Source organism: Sparus aurata, chromosome 6, assembly GCF_900880675.1.
Source record: "Sparus aurata chromosome 6, fSpaAur1.1, whole genome shotgun sequence".
In the NCBI taxonomy this organism is placed as follows: domain Eukaryota; kingdom Metazoa; phylum Chordata; class Actinopteri; order Spariformes; family Sparidae; genus Sparus; species Sparus aurata.
In genome coordinates this window covers 20,674,065-20,691,947 of record NC_044192.1, presented here as the reverse complement: position 1 = coordinate 20,691,947, position 17,883 = coordinate 20,674,065, and the positions used below count along the sequence as shown (strand labels likewise).

Below are 17,883 nucleotides of genomic sequence, written 5' to 3'. Positions count from 1 at the left end.
CACCATGTCAGAGAAAAGATGTTTTAGGTTATTCAAGATACTGCAGATTTAAATTTTGGCGCTTTCCTAATCTTTCCCCACCTTTCCCCCAATTATATAAACTAAAGTGCAGCTGTTGTGCCATTTTACGGTCTATTTCATATGCACACCAAAAGCACCATGTTTCTTGACCAAGATATCTTGATATTCACACAAAAGCTGAAACACATTTATTCAAACATGCTGGGGTTTACTGCTTGGATTTATGTTCCAGTTAGAGAGCTGTTGGACAGAATTTCGTGTTGATAAACAGCTCTGCTTAAAGACCATCACTGACTTTTTAAATATATTGATTATACAAACTTGACATATAACTGTAACTATTAATGAGTATTTTATTATAGTATCTAGGTTCTATTTTAACCTTATACAAACTGATATGTACAGCATAAAACATGAGTCAAGGTGCGCTGACAATATTTTACTGCAGTAGAATATTACACGGATGAGAAAACATTTTCTAAATCAATAAATATGAGAAACAATCCTCTGATACGTCTGAATTAACTGTTAGCTTTGTTCCAATGGGTCCTACATACAGCGTACATGTAACAGTGAAAGAACAGTTCAGTTATGGGACATGTAAATACACCATGAGCAACAATAATTACATTGTACACTATTATTGTATTTTACAGATACATTTCAGATAAATCTGTTATAATTGTAGATTAATTTTCACTCAGCATATATTTACTACTTATTCAATATTACCCATGTGGTATTGAAACTGATTAAAAGCTCTGGTTTAAAAAGGCGACATATTGCAACATAAATCGCTACATTGAATACACAGCAGCAGCCAAATAAAAACCTTTTTAAAAAATGTTCCACCTGACTGACACATCAAAAATAAAATGTATAAAAAAGAAAACATGATTTGACTGTATTGGTGTGTTCTCCAGAAACTGAGCAATGCATTCAGACTCCTAACTTCCAGAACTTAACAGACACTTGTTATGAGAAATTGGTAACATTTAAAAACCACATTTGTGTAGCTCATTTGTTCAAAGTGCTTTTTTTTTCCATTGTACAAATTCCTTCTGATGCAAAATCAAATCATCCAATCACGTGCAAGCTGTGCTAAACAGAAGAACACCTGTCTCTTTAACACATCTCATTAAGACTCCCCTTGACGGACAAGAGTAATGGGCTGTTTGGTTCCAGGCCGAACAGTAAAGGTCTTACCAAACTGATGTTTTGATGGTCCATTGCTGAAAAGAAGAACACATTCATGATCATTAATGGATACTGAAGCTAAACACTGGGCTTATTGTCTCAAGAAGTGAAGGTGCATACTTGAAAAGTGGAAGTCTTACCTGGTGGAAACTTTGTTTGAGGATGTATCCTGATATCTTTTGCTCACTTTACCCTCCAGCTCCCGCAAGTTCAGGGTTGCTGCTTTGTTGACCGGAGGGATGTTCCTACTCTGTGGTGTGGCCCTGGGGACAACAGGGACCTTACTGTCCTCATCAGACAAAGGGGTGCCCCAGTCATCTGAACTGGATTCTGCATCCTTCATTGGGGCCATTTTGTGGTCCATTTCCAACATCTTCTTTTGTAAGATACTCAGGAGTGTGGCCTGACTGGGTGAAAGATTTGTTGGAAGCTGAGAAGGAGCCATCTTAAGTTTTGTCTGGTCTTGGGGCTTTGGTTTGACATCAATGGCCGGTGGTGGGAGTTTAGGTGGTGCTGGGGGTCCTTGGGGTTTAGGTTTTGAAGGAGGAGATGGAACTTGAGGAGGAGGAGGAGGAGGAGGGATCACAGTTGGTGTTGGGGCCTTCTTCATCGGAGGAGGAGATGGAACATGAGCTGGAGGAGGAGGGATCATAGTTGGTGTTGGGGCCCTCTTCATTGGAGGAGGAGATGGAACATGAGTTGGAGGCTGAGGGATCATAGATGGTGTTGGGGACTTCTTCATGGGAGGAGGAGATGGAACATAAGTGGGGGGAGATGGGATCACAGATGGCATTGGGGGGGCCTTCATGGGAGGAGGAGATGGAACATGAGTTGGAGGAGGAGGGATCATGGTTGGTGTTGGGGCCCTCTTCATGGGAGGGTCAGGTGGACGGATCGAAGGAGGGGGCTCCATAATCGCATCTAAATCATCAAACTCTGGAGGCGGAGGGAGTAACAGCATATTTGACTCTTCTTTATTATTCACATCCTTTGTAGATTGAAGCGTTGACAGACCCTGCTCTGCATTTTGTTTCTGTGCAACCAGGTTGGGCACTCTTGGGGATGCAGCCATGCTATTGAGAGCTGGACTGTTTAACTGCATCTGATCCTTCACCAGTGCAGGACTACTGGACTTTTGTGAAGTCTGAAGTGTTTGTGTATGTTCCACAAGACTGGCTGGCTTTGGACTGTCCTGTATCATGTCTTGCGATGTTACAGAAGAGGATGAGCTGGACCTTGGGGTGACAATAAAGGAATTGGGACTTGAGTCACTTGGTTGAATGCTTGCACTAGGCCGCTCTGTGTTTTTGCTGCTGTTTTCCCGCGACAGAGATAGAGTCGTTCTTTGTTTGTCTCTTTCTTTAGCTGCCATTAAAAGAGCAAGTGGAGAAGCTACAGGTCCTTCTCGTGGCCCGTTGGTTTCCATTCCCTTGAGGTTGCGTAGTTTACGATCTAATATCGGACTGAATCTGTGGCCTTGACTTGGAGTTACTTCAAATTTGTCCTTATTGGGTTCTGAAGGAATGTTCACTTTTTTAAGCAGTGGCGATGTCTTACGTATAGTTGGGAGAGGTTTGTCTTCCTCTGGTGGTGCTGAAACTGTCTCTGCTTCAGCTTCCTTGTTTGGCTCAGGCAAGGGTGAAGGAGAATGTTGGGTAATTGGAAGGTTCTCCTTTGGTTCCTGTATATCTTTGGAAACTGGTTTAGATGTTGCAGCCACTTCACTTGGGGCTTTCCCATCCACTTGGACCACCACGGGAGCACATTGGGAAGACCCAGAATCTTCCAGAAGTAACATCTGCTTGGGTCTTGCGTCCTGATCCTCATGCCCCCCTAGAATAGCAGTCTTCGGACTACTATAAAGCTTTGCAGTGTTTTGGGGATTGAAGGTGGATTGTGTGGGTGTCTGCATAGGGGGAGGTGGAGCAGGACTCTGTGGTGGGGAGTCAAGAGCAGCAATAGAGGACAGTCTAATCGGTTTTGGAGGTGGTGTCTTATAAATTTTCTGTTGCTTTTCAGGAGGGGGCTGGGGTGGAGCAAATTTAGGATAATCAGGAACTGGTGGACTAGAAATGGGTATGGATGATGCTGAGCCACTAGAGCAAGTAGATGGAGGCTTTGGCGGAGCCATTGGTGGCGGTTTTAAGATGGTGAAGTCTTCCTCGGCCATAGACGGTGCCAGTTTTGGAGCAGGCATGGAAGGAGGCTGGAGGTTTGCCAGGTCTAGGCTGTTCAGGTCACCCATGAAGTCTGGAGGAGGGATAAAAGAGGGCGGGGGCGGAGGTGCCGTAGAGGGAGGGGGAGGAACAAATATTTCCTCCTCCTCTTCCACGAGGCCAGGTATAGATATAACAGATCCATTGGACACGCTGACTGGAAAAAAGAAGAGAGAATAGCTGATAAAACAGTGCTGTTACACACTGTGGAACAACAGTATTCAACATGTGTTGCTGTCCCTAGTTTCCCACATTACCTCACTGTAGAAGTATTCAGCACTATGTGATACATTTTAAGCATGTCAGTAAGATAATAATACTCCTAAATTGAATTGGATGTGATCAGATGCTTGATAATGTGATAATCTTTCATAAGTCGAGGAATTAATGATATCTACTTCTTTTATATAAATGCAAACATTCCCATCTTGTAAATATTCTTGCAATCTGGTATGGCTGTTGTGAAGCATGCAGGCAGGCTATTGCACAACTGCCTGGACAAACATTTACCTGCCCTGAATTTTTAACCCTTGCCGTGATCCATCAACTGAGTCAGAGTAAAGGCGCCGCAAATAATCAGTGTGTAAATAATAGATTTCTAGCATTTGCCATGTTAAACTTAAAGCGCATATTTGAGGTTGGTCGATGCTCACCTGAACCATTGATCTTTGGACCATTGACAGGGGGGAGGATGGGGACTTTGGGTGTTGGGACGGCATATCCTTGAAAACTGTCTAAACTTGAGGACTGTGAGGAAAAAAACAAACACCATCAGAATGTTGATATTTCAACATTTGAAACACAGGAAACAAAGCATGGTTCAAGAACATGAGTACACATGAGCCAAGCACTACATCCTGTTCTCAAGGCAAAGTTGTTGTTTTTCTGGCAAGTATTTAGTAATTAAGTGATCAAACCAGTTCTCAACTAACACAGCCCTCAACACTCCTTGAAAAAGAGCAGCATGTCCAGTACATCATTAGCATCAATAGAACAATACTCGCTAATTGCATTAGCTCTCAGGTCTTGCCTTATGTGCAAAAAAAGGCAATAGGAAATAAAACTCATAACTTACTATTCTGCAACAAAAATACATTAAATTGTGAATAAGGGACAGCATGATAGCATCAGCAAACTCTTGTTTGTCATCACAACTCTATTTTAGCTCAGTCTTAGTTCTGCCATGACTAAACTGGAGGTGGAGTTTTCTAAAGGATAATTTTTTGTGCCTCACACTTTCACATACTTCAGTCATGAGGAGCACTTGGTGAATCAGAGGATACACCTATTATTCTTCTCATTGTCTAGTGCTAAAGTGGGCCTGGCTGAGAAAATTGCACACTGTCACTGCTTAGATACCTGTGTTTTTGTGTTGTGTACGTGTGTGTGTGTGTGTGTGTTTGTGTGTGTATGAGAGAGCGTGAGGGAGATTTTGATTCTTCACGGCCCAAACGCCACCAAAAATAAACACCGACTATGTTGACACTATACAAGTCCAGAGAGTGAACTGGGTATGTGCCTTTCAAAAGGTCAAGAGAAATCATTCCAGCAATGCAAGACTTTTTCTTTACTACTGTGCCTCTTGTCATTATTATGCTACAGGTTTTCTGAGAAATCTGTTCATGGAATAAAGCAACAATACACCAGTTTTGCTTCAAAAGGTCTTTGAAATTAGGCTCAGATACTGATTTTTAGATCTATAAAAATAATTTGTATGCATGTAACACATCTACACAAATCATAAAGTTCCTATGTATAGAATCAATCCACTATTGTGTACTTTTTAACAATCCACATGCCAGACAGTCAAACAGCTGCCAGTTGCAGCAAGTTTAGAATTAAAATAAGAGAAAGATTCTGCTCTCTTTGCTTATGATGACAGCGCATTCATGTAGCTTGTTGGATAGTTAAGAAAGCTGAGGCGTGTCGGTAAAGATGGCGCATGATCCAGTTTGATTCTGTTTGTTTGTTCACTGCGCTGTGACTCACTTTCATCTGTCGCAGTAGTCTGAGCTGTCCTGCCCGTGTGCTGATGGGTGTGCCACATCCAACACATGCCACAGACGCATTCAAAGAACACTCCCTTCAAACTTCGAGGTGTGTGAACCGGAGATGAGCCTTTTGCTTGTATCCACATCATGATTACATAATGGAAGGCCTGACAGTCATATAGCCTGCTAATATAGTTTTTAAGTTAAATTTAAAATAAAAGTACTCCTTTACATGGTAACGTTTACATTTAGTAGTAAAAGGTGATAAAGTATTACTAGAATAATATACTTTTGATTAGATATGATTTGATGGTCTTGTGCATGTAAAAGATTTTGAAACTTAAAAAGCCTACAAGTCCGCACAAACAGGCGATACTCTCCTCTCCCAGAGAAAAGATCACCATGTCACACATTTGCAAAATATGTCCTTTAAAATTATATTAAGTTGAAAGCACCTTTGAATGCAAATGGAAAAACCTGAAAGCACTGCACTGTTTATGACTTCCTCTTGATTGCAGATTTGTCTTGTGTACGTTGATAGTGACGCCTTCCTTATTGTGGACAACTTGTTGTGACAATATCAGAGTTGTCGTATAATCACAGTCATAGTGCATATCTTTCAAGAAGAATCCACACATGAGAGTATATTCTAATTCTTAAAAGGGAAATTGACTTTCACTAAACAAACACAAACATTTCCAAAGTCCATCAACGCCACTGCTCAACTTGAAAAAATTACAAATACAAATGATTAATTTAACACTTGGTAGAATGTATTCACCAGCACGGACAATGTTCTATGATTCATACCTATCTTGGCTTTGTGCTTATTTGAGCTGACACAGATTCAAACACACTAAACTGCCCTTTATCAGCTTATTTGCATCTGTTCTGCTCTGCTGATCGGGAGGTCAAGATAAAGTCATGCTACATTTGCAGGTAAACAACAGGGTAGAGACTATTCAGAAGCATAGCTACTTGTATTGTTATTGGTAAATGTGAACATCATGAGTAAATGCACCATTACAGATAAACTCACTGTGTGATGCTTGACGGTGGGTCTGGCCCGCACACTGGCAGTTCCTGACTCAGGAATCGCAGCTGACCCCAGCACCAGCTCCATATTGTCTGAAGGAATAAAAAAGCACAAAGATTTTAATCCTCTGGAAGTCTTTTGTTTGCGGGACAAGTTTCAGTTCATTTTAGTCATTCAGTTTCTGTTCAGAGAGGACAAACAATGGGGTAAGTGTAAGACGCAGATGAAGAGATATTTGGCAAATTTAAAAGAACAAACTCACATTACTGCTGACTCTGGTTTGTCTGCAACGTTATATAGTATTTATAAATATTTTTCCAGAAGTCCGTACATTTCTAAAAATGCAAAAAAGACTCATGAGAATGTTTCACTGCACTGAGTCCACCTGTACATTGTTCTTCTCTCAGGTAAGATTAGCACATTCTACTCATTGCAGAGATAAGGAGATACTATACAAACCAGAGTGGCCTCTTAGTAGTTGTCACTCAACCTAATGATCCACTGTGCTTTTACAGTTAGCTTTGTTGTTGACTACTAAATAGCTATGGGCAGCTGACTGTATTCTGAATTTATCTTTCACCATTGTGCTGAAATGAAAGCTTGGTTATGATGGCAACAGAAGTCACTGATGTCATTAACATTTAAACTTGGGTTTAATGAACTGATCTGTATTTGTATTCACTCTCTCCAACAGAACTGGCATTATCGTGTCTGTGAGTGTAATGATCCTGCAAAATCTGAAGTTAAAGTGGCAAAGAGATATTAATATAATTCTTCAATGTCAGTGGAAATTAGGGTGTTTTGTTGTTAACTGTGGTATGAGACTTTATATCATCTTATATTTAGGATGTAGTTATATCGTGATATGTCATCGATGTTGCCTTTTCCTGGTTTTAAAAGCTGCATTACAGTGAACTTGCGTCATTTTCTGAACCTAACAGACTGTTCTACTTGTTCTAATGCTTGCCTTTACCCACATCATTTTATCCATGTTATTGATGACTATTTACCACAACGTCAATATCAAGGTAATTGGTCAAACATGTTGCCATATTTGATTATGTAAAGATATCGAGAAATATATCGTGCATCGCAAAATAGCCTAAAAATATCGCATCATTTTCAGGTCATATCACTTAGCCCTAGAGTTTTGCCTGATAGTCTTGAGCTCACTTTTGTGCTCCTTGAACCAAAGGGAAGATGAGCTAAACATGACTTCAGATGTCAAAGTACAAACAAATCCAGAAAGGGACAGCTGAAAGATGCACTCTGCTAAACTAACTGATAATATCAGAGGTCACTGCGGTTGCTTGGAGGAAAGACATTTAGAAGCCGTGCATTCCTCTGCTGTTCATTCCTGTGTCAGACGTCTTGTCTGTCCAATAAGTGACTGATGAAAAAAGCTTGTCACCGCGAGCCATTTAGTCGGCCTTCTATGACAACACATCACCGAGGCTGAGAAAAGAGCGACCAAAAGGGCTCAACGTTATGAACAAGGAAATCTAATTGTGAGTCCCTTACTTGAGTGAAGGCGTAGCTTCAATTAAAATACCACTGAGGGCTCAACAATATGAAAGCATCAGTCAGCTGTGGTGTGAAACCAGTCTAACCAAATGATTAGTTTCCCTTTACTGTGCACCTGCCTGATTTAAATAGACAAATGTTCTCTCTCATGTTGCAGCTTTGCATAGCACTTGTTTCCTGCTCCCAATCACATGGAACTAATGTCACGTAGAGCCGAGAGGTTTTATCAGTAAACTGATACGTCAGAGTATTTATTGTCCGGAATGCGTTACCCTAATATTGTGGTATCGGCTTTTAAGTGGCGATTTCCTGGTTTCTAAAGGTCGATTTGCATTTAAGCAATATTACTGCATTATTTAATCGTTTACGCTGAGAGAGAAGAACAGTGATTCAGCATTTAATAATGTATAATAGCTCTTAAAGTCTTTTACAGTGTACTAGAACTGCCGCAATTAGTTGATTGATCAGAAAGTCAATCAAAAGACAATGTCTCGCCAACTATTTTCACAATTGATTCATTGTTTTTCCAGAAAGCACGTCAATAGATTGCTGGTTCAAGCTTCTTAAATGTGAGGATTAGCTCCTTTTATTTGTTCTTTGTGACGGTAAATTAACAACTTCGGGTTTGGTAGTGTTGAGAAAACTTTTTAGAATATTGTGATGAGCACACAAGACTAAATTATTAATCACTTATAGAAAGAATCGATAGGTACAGTTTACAGTTTCAGCTGTTAGTACAGTACGTGTACATGCTGTTATACAATGAGGGGATGAGTATATTTACATAAGAACTGTACTTACATTTCCATTTTGTTAAATTTTTTTTACTTCCACTACACATTTTGGAAGCAAATATTGTACTTCTCACTAGAGCCTGAGCGATATATGAGTTAGCTGATATTATCGGCCAACATTGGCCTGTTACAGATATGTCATATCGTTGTATAAGTTGTCGATATCGGCTGATAGGTAAACGTCTTGGTTTTAAAGAAACACATTGAGAAAAGATGCTTGTGTCATTTGTAATTATTACATTTCCATGGACTTTTACTGTTTGAGTGCTCTCCTGCCATCGTTCTTCGTTGCATTATCTTTGTCTGTTTTTGGTAAAACACATGTGAGAGATCTCTGGAAAAAAGTTGTAGATATATCGGCTGATATATGGATATTGGAACTTTTCCCTTCCTAATATCAGCATCGGCCCCAAAAAGTGCTTATTGTGGGGCTCACTTTTTTACTCCACTACACTTATTTGATAACTTTGGCCAGTAGTTACTTTACAGATTACGTATCGTATCAGAGCCGAAGTAACACTTTTTGAAAATAATACAATAAACACTGATTCCAATAATCAGAAACGTACTGAATAGTGATTTTGTAATCAGCCTGCTCTATAACTGGTTGACCTATAGATTACAGTTCATAGACGTGAATGTATGTGTACATTTACTTTTACTTGTACTTTTGATACTTCACTAGATTTAATATCAGATACTTTAAGACTTTCACTCAAGCACTATTTGTATGAGGGAGTTTCACTTTTAAAGTATTTTTTTATAAGTACTATTTTAACACTGGATCTTTACTTTTACTTTTAAGTATGACTTATGGGTACTTCTTACTACACTGCTGTTATATGTGTACTAATACTGTTGTGTATCTGAGATTGTTTGACAGGCAAGGAACTTGAATTCATTCAGTTGCACAAGTTTGGACTTTTTTCTAGAGTTAAACCAGAACACAAAACTACAAGTAGATCTCATAACGTGTGAAGGACAGAGGCAGACGTGCAGCAGGGTCACCCAGATCTACCAGGCGGGGACGTTGACGTTTAAGAACAGGTTTCTGCTGGCTGAATCACATTCCCATGATGATACCTGCTGCTACCTGTTCATCACAGCATGTCATGGAAAACACTCAAACACGGAGGGGAGACTTTCTCTGAGATCAGCAGCTGTCAAGTCTTCGCGGAGACAGACTTGTGTCCATGTCAAGTACAAAGGTCGTGTTATGCTTCAGTCGAACGATTACCTGATTACATGTACCTGTCGTACATTAGAGGTCTACAGAGGCCCTGTGGTCAGTGGACTCACCCATGTCGGTCATTTTGATGTTGGTGTCGAACAGGGACTGGTTCTTCCGACCCAGAAAGTTGAACGCTCCTCTCTTCATGGTTGTTGATGAGTGGGGATGTGAAGATACGACTGTTTAGGTTCAGGCACGAATCATGGACACATTTTTTTTTTTCGTAGATCCGCAGGTAAATCCGAGCAGGTAAAGGCGAGCAAGCCGGGCAGGTGAGCTGGACTTGTCGCGACAGGTGCACCGCCGCGCACGCACCAGGTGAACCTGAATCCTGTGATTTGGTTCAAACTTCTCTGGACACACAGAGAAAATGGAGCTGGGCCCGCCCACTCTGCTTTCACTGTGCCTCCCTGCTTTTTTTTTTCTTTTCTTTTTTTTATACACTCCTACAGGTGAGGCCTCGGCTCTCATTTGCGCACACACACGCACACATTCCAGCATAAATCTCACCTGAACGAGCTGATCTGCTCTCTGATTCGCTTTAACGTCACCAGAATGTCACTGCTCGGCCCTGAGGTGAGTCTGTCATCACTGTAAACTCTTCAAAACACTGTGGGTCAAGGCTGCTGAGGAGGATTGGATGATCATAAACACGTTCAGGAACAGTTTAGCCCCTTGATGAAAAGCCAGAAGTGCCTTAATTTATGTGGCACGCTCACAGCAAATATGATGCAATGTTTAGGGCCTATAAATGTGTCATAAAACAGACAATAAGTGGGTTAAACTTTATTATACTCTATCTCTATCACTTTCAAGTCCGAATTATAGTGTTTCATAACTTTATATATGATAAAGGACATATACTCGTGTTCTATACTTAGGTTACACACTGTTCTGAGTTACCTGTATTTCATTTAGTGTTTTAATTGCATAAATGGACGTAATCGACAAAAATGCGAAACAAAACAAATAAAAAAGAACAATATACATTTTTTTGAGTATTTGTTCCAAAATTAAAAACATCTGCTCACACAGGCAGGTTTTAAAGCTTTCTGCATTGTGGCACAGACTAATCTGATAGTGATCAGGAGTTTGTATGGTGAACGCATGATCGCCCTTTTGTCCTGAGCCTGTACCGGGAACCTCTGACAACATTTGGTCAGAAAAATATCAAAAACCAGTGATGGAGCCAAACCATGCAGCACTTAAAACAATCTAAAATGAATTCTTTAATAAGCTCAAGTCAAGATATGTTCTCCTCTTTAAGCATTTATCAGAACGAATCAACACGTGTCATATTTATACCTCTGGGTATTTACTCAAGTATTTATTAACTATGGTTGAGTTTTGAACATGAATATATTTTTTAATCCTCCAAACAAATCTGTGTCAACGCTCAGATATTACCTGGACACCATGGTGTTATTTACTAAAGGATGGTGAAGCATGTGACCTTTGTACTTTAAGCAGGATCACTGTAAATATGATGTTGAGGAGCCTCGGCTTAAGAGGATCAAGAAGCCTCTAAGGCTCAGAGCTCGCTGACCCAAGACAGGAACAACATTCACTCAATGTCCATCTGAGCTAAGCAGCGACCTTTATTTGAGGAGTTGCCGAGGTTAACAGTGTGGTTACTTTCTTCCCTAATAGCTTGATATCAAGAACTGTTTGCTGGTACTGACTGTCAAGGACGATAGAAATAATCATCTGAAAATATAATATATAATAGGTACAGCGTGTTTACTTTTGATGCTCTGAGAACATTTAACATTCCAGAGTGGGACAGACAGAGTGCCATGCTCCATTTTACAAGACTCTCATTTTAAGGTTTAAAAAAAAAAAGTTACATATTGTTGTTTTAAATCCATTCCATGCTTTACACAGCTGTAGTTGATTTTTGAGATATATGGACTAGCCAATCAATTGTTTTTTTTTTTTTTCGTCCCCCTTGGTTACACTCAGTCTTTGTCTGTCTGTCACACCTAAACCTCAATTGTCCTGGAGACAAACCAGACTGGTCCATCCGGTTCCTCAATCCTCACATCTACTGATGCTGGCTGAAATGTGAAGAATGTGCTGGCAAGAGCCTTTAACACTTTATCTGCTTTCCTGTTCTGAACATACTTTTTTATATCATAAAATGTGAGTTATAGCAGTCATGGCCTTCATTGGCATGTTCAACAATTAATCGATCTCATCATGAATGTGGCAATTAATCATTTGTCACGTTCAGAGTGAAGAGGCATGTGATGAGAGTTTGTATGTTTTTTAATTGCATGTGAACTAATAAAGCCACTTTACATAGTTGATACAAGTTTAGTGAAACATAAAAGTGGCCTAATGAGCTTAAAAGGTCCACCATAAACAGAATTTTCAGATCAACTTCCTGTATCCTCACCTTTTATTCCCATAATTTATTTCCATTCAGCCACGAATCATCCAGACTCCATTGGGCTCACAGTTGCCATATACTCACACAGACAGTAAAAGGAAATAAGGAACAAAAGACCATAAATATTTTGCATTCCATCGTCATGAGTCCGTTTTAATTGTAAATGAAACCAGAGATGAAGGCAGAGCCAGATTCATTGGGTGGAAGAATGTAGTCGCTGAGACAATATAAGCAGTTACGGTGTGTTCATTACAGATCTGTCATTTGAAGGCAGCATTCATTTTCATTAAGGACTACTTCTCTTTAGAAAGAGGCTCCAATGCTTGCTCTTTGTGTGTGCCTCTGTGTTGCTTGTTTTAATGAGTACCTGATTATGGAGCATAACGAGTTGTGAGCTCTCTAGTCCAACAGACCGGCAGTCACAGCAGATGGAGGAGCTTTAAATGTGTCTAAAGAAACACAGCGACTCCACTCCTCCAGTGAAACTAGGGTACACTGAGAGATCATTTAGGATGACAGTGAGAAGACTGGAAGGAAAAGAGCTTTATGAATATGGCCAAATATTTTCAAATCAATGTTACCTTTACATACAGAAAATATTAAATTCTGCATTTAATGGTTGGCTCCTCTATGTGTAGCTCCAATGGAGGTACAATAACCTTTTCTGTTCCCCGATGTGTCAGTGACCTCCTCGCTGTGAGGTTGAGTTCATGTAGTAACACATTAACTGTGTTGAGCGAGGGACAACCCCAACTTCTACATGCCAAGGCCCTCTGGGTTACATTTAACCCATCTGTGGCCTCAATTAGTACTGCAAGACAATAACAACACACTGACATTAAAGACCAGGACCCAGTGATGGAGAAGACCAGATAACATCTCCACATATAATCAGTCATACTTTAACGATATATAATTACATTTCGAAGAGGGTTTTCTTTTTTCTTTGCCATGCAAGCAGTGTGGCTCTGTCACAGGAGTGCTGGTTTGTCGGCCGGTCAGCCACTTTGCCCCAACCGGGAATATCTCAATAAACGTTGAAGGGATTGCCATGAAATTGTGTACAGAAGTTCCTGGTCTCAAGAGGCTGAATCCTACTCACTTTGGTGAACCCCCTTTTTTTCTGAAGCACAACCATTAGGTGGAGTTGTTCTTTAATTCAAAGATCTCCACAAACATTGGATGACTTGCAGGAAAATGTTGTTCTGAGATTCTTGGTCCCGAGGCGACGTTTAATCTGCCACAACCATCCAAAGTACTTTCTCTGCAAAATGCCACTTCAAAAATAATGGAACAAGTGGAAAAGTCCCCTTATCTCACTTCAATGGCACTTTCTATTTGACTAGAAATCAGACAAATATACAATTCTGAGTTTTGGCAGTGTTGGTTCAGGATCAAAATCCATGTAAAAGTGAAGTCATTTTCATCAGCCTCAGTATGTATTTTGTTGTAAGGATGTAATCTCACATACATGTACTTTAAATTACATGACATTCATATTCATAGCAACGTGTAATCATCAAGTACATGCAGTCCTTATATATCACAATCCCACTATGTACCCATATAAGACAATAGCAACAAGGGGTCAATATAAGAATATGTTCACGATAACAGAAAAGTCACAACAGAATAAGAGCTGAGATATGTGATTGATTCACAAGCTATGTTATGGGATTCCTTGAAGAAGGCCTACAATAGATAATCTCTCATAGAGGAATAATAATAATAATTTATTATACAGCTGAATATGGAAATGTTCTGTGGTAAGCCATATGTATTTCAGAGTTCATTAGGCATTATAATGCCGCTATAGAATTTAATGATTGATATTAATTGATATTTTCATGTTGATTGATATCATATTAGCCGAGTCAGAAATTTTAAATATAAATCTTTTTCCGTCAGCCTATGTCATGGTGAACACAATGATTTATTTCTGCTATTAGCTCTCTTCAATTAGCCTTTGAGAAGCAAAGTGGATTACAACTTCTGAGCCCTTTCCCACAGATGCACAGAGGGATCATTGGCTAACACACACACATGCACACACACTGAGCCCTGCTGCTTGAAAACATTGATTTTCTGTCCACACACTGGCCAAGCCCTGATGCTTGGTGGACACTAACGTTCTGGTTATGGTTTTGACTGGATTTTTTACATCTTTATTCTGAAAAACAGACATGGGAAATAACACTGGGACGAGTGTGGAGGAACTACAAGCTTGTGAGAGTCATCAGTGGTACAGAAAGTTCATGACTGAGTGCCCATCTGGACTTCTCACCTACTACGAGTTCAAGCAGTTTTTTGGCCTGAGGAATCTGTCAGATACGTCGAACGCCTACATTAGGACTATGTTTACCACGTTTGATATGAATGATGTAAGACGATTTATAATCTTCTGGCAGGGCAATATATTCATCATCATATTTCTGTAGTGGCGAATGTGAATCTCTAAGTGTTCTCATCATTAGTTGCTTTTTATAATTCCTGCGAAATGTTTAAAAACTGTATCATCTTAGGTTTTGATTGCATTCACATGAATCTGTTTGCAGGTAGATCTTTTGATAATGCTGCTAAATATGAATAATCCAAATATGTACAATATGCAAATAATACTAAAAATCTATCTATTAGTATCACTAAAAACAAGAATTACAATGATGATCATCATCTTCAACACGAGTTCACAAATATAGAAAAAAAAGATTTATGTTTATGTGTATCTATTATTTATTCTCTTTCCTGCTGATTAGCAGTATGAGCAAAGAAATGTTCGTCTAAGTTTTATAAAAAACATTGCATGTGTTTTGTTTCAGTGTCTGCTCGTGTTTTCAACAGAAGAAATTTGTTCTTGTTATTTCTGCTGATAGAAATCTGCTCAGTCTTTTAAAGGGGGAGGCTTATCCCTTGGACATTTCTTACGCAGCTGACCTCAACCTCTTTTAACATACATGTGAACTGGGAGCAGCGTGTGCTCCCCCACTGGGAACAAATTGCTTTCTGCAAAGACGTGTCTATTCAGAAGATAGGACTGCATTGTTGGATCTTTTTTGGAGGTGTAGTTTGATAAAATGGGAAGGAAAAATGTCTTAATTCAACAATTTAGTTTTTTATATGGGAATTTTTTTAATTTTTGTTTTGTTTTTGTTTTTTGCAGGATGGTTACATTGACTTCATGGAGTATGTGGCTGCTCTGAGCCTGGTGCTGAAAGGTGGAGTGCAGCAGAAGCTCCGCTGGTACTTCAAACTGTATGATGTAGATGGCAGTGGCTGCATCGACCGCGACGAGCTGCTGCAGATAATTAAGGTGCTCATGAACTTTCATAGCTTAGTAAAAGACCAGTGGAAATCCCAAGGTGTCCTCGAACACCTTGGTAAAACCACTCAGATCCCTCCCCTGAGACTAAAGGTGGTGTGGGGCAAACTGTGGTGGTGGAAAGGTTCAGTGGGCAAATAGCTGACACTTAGCTGACATCTACTGGTGGAAGAAATATGTGCAGCAGTTAATCAGTGTCAGTTTATAATGGTGGAGGAAGTAAGGTAGTAAAAGTAGCAGTACAACAGCTTAGAAAGGCTACATTACAAGTCCGGCATTCAAAATGCTACAGATGTATAAGTACAGAAGTATTATCAGCTAATTAAAGAATCAAAAGTAAAGGCAATCCTTCTGCTGAAAATTGGCCCAGTGAATGATATATATTTCACATATTATTTAATTAGATGCTTAATGTTGATGCATCACTGTTTAGATGTTTTAGCTTTTGTCTCTGTAAATAATTTAATATACTATCATTACTATCATCCAGTGCTCCCATACCTGAGGGGTTACACCTTAAAAGTGTCACATGAAAAATCAGATGCATGTTGAGATTATGAGAAACGTCTGCTACACACGTGATTATTATTATCTTCGCAGACTTGTCTCTAATCTTGTTTTTTTGTAAGCTATTTAGGGGTGTTGCCTGAGATATTTATTAAAATCAAACCATTTGAGCAACATAAAAACGCATGATGTTAAGTTGTAAATGACTTACGCCATAAAATCTAAAGTTTTGTAGAAGGTATATGCAGAGTGTGCAACACTTTTGTCACATGCTCCTGTCAGTGATCAGCACCTCATTAAAGCTTGTGATGTACATTACCTGTCTACCATGTGAAAGCATAAAGTAGCATAAAAATCAAAATACTCAAGTAATGTACAAGTACTTCAAAAATTTTACAGGTACTTAAGAAAATGTATTTAGCCACATTCCAGCACTGGTTTTTAACATGATCTTCCATCTTTGTGTTCAGTCCATCCGTGCGATCAATGCAATGCCCTGTGAGATGTCAGCAGAGGACTTTGCCAACATGGTGTTTGACAAGATCGACATCAATGGAGACGGTAAGAACCGAGGGTGAAATCTTCAGGCAGACATCAGAAACCACAGTTCATTTTTCACTTAATATGAATTTCTGTCTCCGCCAAGAGTGAAGGATTTGAGTTCAGTGTGCGTGTGTTTTGTTTTTCAGGTGAGCTGTCCTACGAAGAGTTCATGGAGGGCGTCCAGAATGACGAAATGCTGCTGAAGACACTAACACAGAGTTTGGACCTCTCGCACATTGTCCAGAAAATTCAAGGAGAGATAAGGGCCACCGTCTAATATTTCCTGATATATATAACTTTTGTATGCCACAGCTGAAACTGGGTTCATCTATAATGAAGCTGTATTCATTGAAAGGATACAAACTTCAGAATTCAAAGCATGACACCTCATACGGTAGCTTCTAATTCTTTTAACACCTAAAACTAATATTTAAAAGCTTTCTGCTAAGGTGACGATAATTCACAATGAAACAAAAGGCGTCATTATGTGACTTTATGATTAAAATGTCTTCGTATTCTGAAATGACCAAATCAATTTCAATGCTGTAGAGACAAATCAATTATTCATAATGTCCAAAGTTTTCAGGTGCATCATCTGTTGGACTTGATTAACACTCCACCATCCAATGTGCATTAAGTACCATTATTGCCATGAATTATAGTCATTGCTGTTTGACATTGAATACATGTCGAGTTTTACGGTAAAAACTGACTTATAGATATCAGAGACCCCTGAACTTTCTTAACTGTATTGTTGTACGTCGTGTGCAGTAAATAGAGAGATTCCCCTTCATCTGAGATTACTGAGCCTCTGTTCTATTAAAATGTAGGTTGTTTTTTTTAAAGCCTTTACAGTAACGCTCTTTTATACTTGAATTAGATGCTGAGTTAAAACTGAGATACTGAACAGACGCTGTAATATTTATTTTTAAATAAAAACTGCCATCAAAGCCATGTGTCTTTCTTCCTTGATCAGCCTGGAGTTTACGTTTTTAAATCTGGTGTTCTTCTTAGTCAGCTTGTAGTCTGTTTTTTTTTCCATAAATTAAAGCTTTCACATTAGATTAGTTTGTGATGCTGTGGAGTGTGTTGGCTGCAGAGGTCTGTGTTAG

At 39.4% G+C, this 17,883-nt stretch overlaps 2 protein-coding genes across 2 annotated transcripts; one reads left to right on the top strand and one right to left on the bottom strand.

Annotated features, from left to right (window-relative positions):
* Positions 1 to 194: 194 nt before the first annotated feature.
* LOC115582590 (extensin) lies at positions 195 to 10,349 on the bottom strand. The gene is made up of 5 exons (XM_030418626.1): positions 10,079 to 10,349; positions 6,465 to 6,553; positions 4,088 to 4,181; positions 1,359 to 3,591; positions 195 to 1,253 (listed from the first exon to the last, which is right to left on the bottom strand). The coding sequence occupies exons 1-5, from the start codon at positions 10,155 to 10,157 to the stop codon at positions 1,160 to 1,162; spliced, it is 2,589 nt and encodes an 862-aa protein (XP_030274486.1). The 5' UTR covers positions 10,158 to 10,349; the 3' UTR covers positions 195 to 1,159.
* A 3,928-nt stretch (positions 10,350 to 14,277) lies between these two features.
* Positions 14,278 to 17,712, top strand: LOC115582843 (guanylyl cyclase-activating protein 1-like). The gene is made up of 4 exons (XM_030419063.1): positions 14,278 to 14,783; positions 15,563 to 15,712; positions 16,699 to 16,789; positions 16,918 to 17,712. Exons 1-4 carry the CDS (start codon positions 14,586 to 14,588, stop codon positions 17,046 to 17,048), a joined length of 570 nt encoding a protein of 189 aa, XP_030274923.1. The 5' UTR covers positions 14,278 to 14,585; the 3' UTR covers positions 17,049 to 17,712.
* Positions 17,713 to 17,883: the final 171 nt, after the last annotated feature.

Excerpts from the sequence above, each read along its gene's own strand:
- LOC115582590 (XM_030418626.1), bottom strand. The coding sequence starts at position 10,157 with ATGAAGAGAGGAGCGTTCAACTTTCTGGGTCGGAAGAACCAGTCCCTG. Across the intron at positions 6,554-10,078 it reads CATCAAAATGACCGACATGG|ACAATATGGAGCTGGTGCTG; the intron begins GTGAGTCCACTG and ends TTATTCCTTCAG. Across the intron at positions 4,182-6,464 it reads CCACCGTCAAGCATCACACA|TCCTCAAGTTTAGACAGTTT; the intron begins GTGAGTTTATCT and ends TTTTCCTCACAG.
- LOC115582843 (XM_030419063.1), top strand. The coding sequence starts at position 14,586 with ATGGGAAATAACACTGGGACGAGTGTGGAGGAACTACAAGCTTGTGAG. Across the intron at positions 14,784-15,562 it reads CCACGTTTGATATGAATGAT|GATGGTTACATTGACTTCAT; the intron begins GTAAGACGATTT and ends TGTTTTTTGCAG. Across the intron at positions 16,790-16,917 it reads GATCGACATCAATGGAGACG|GTGAGCTGTCCTACGAAGAG; the intron begins GTAAGAACCGAG and ends TTTGTTTTTCAG.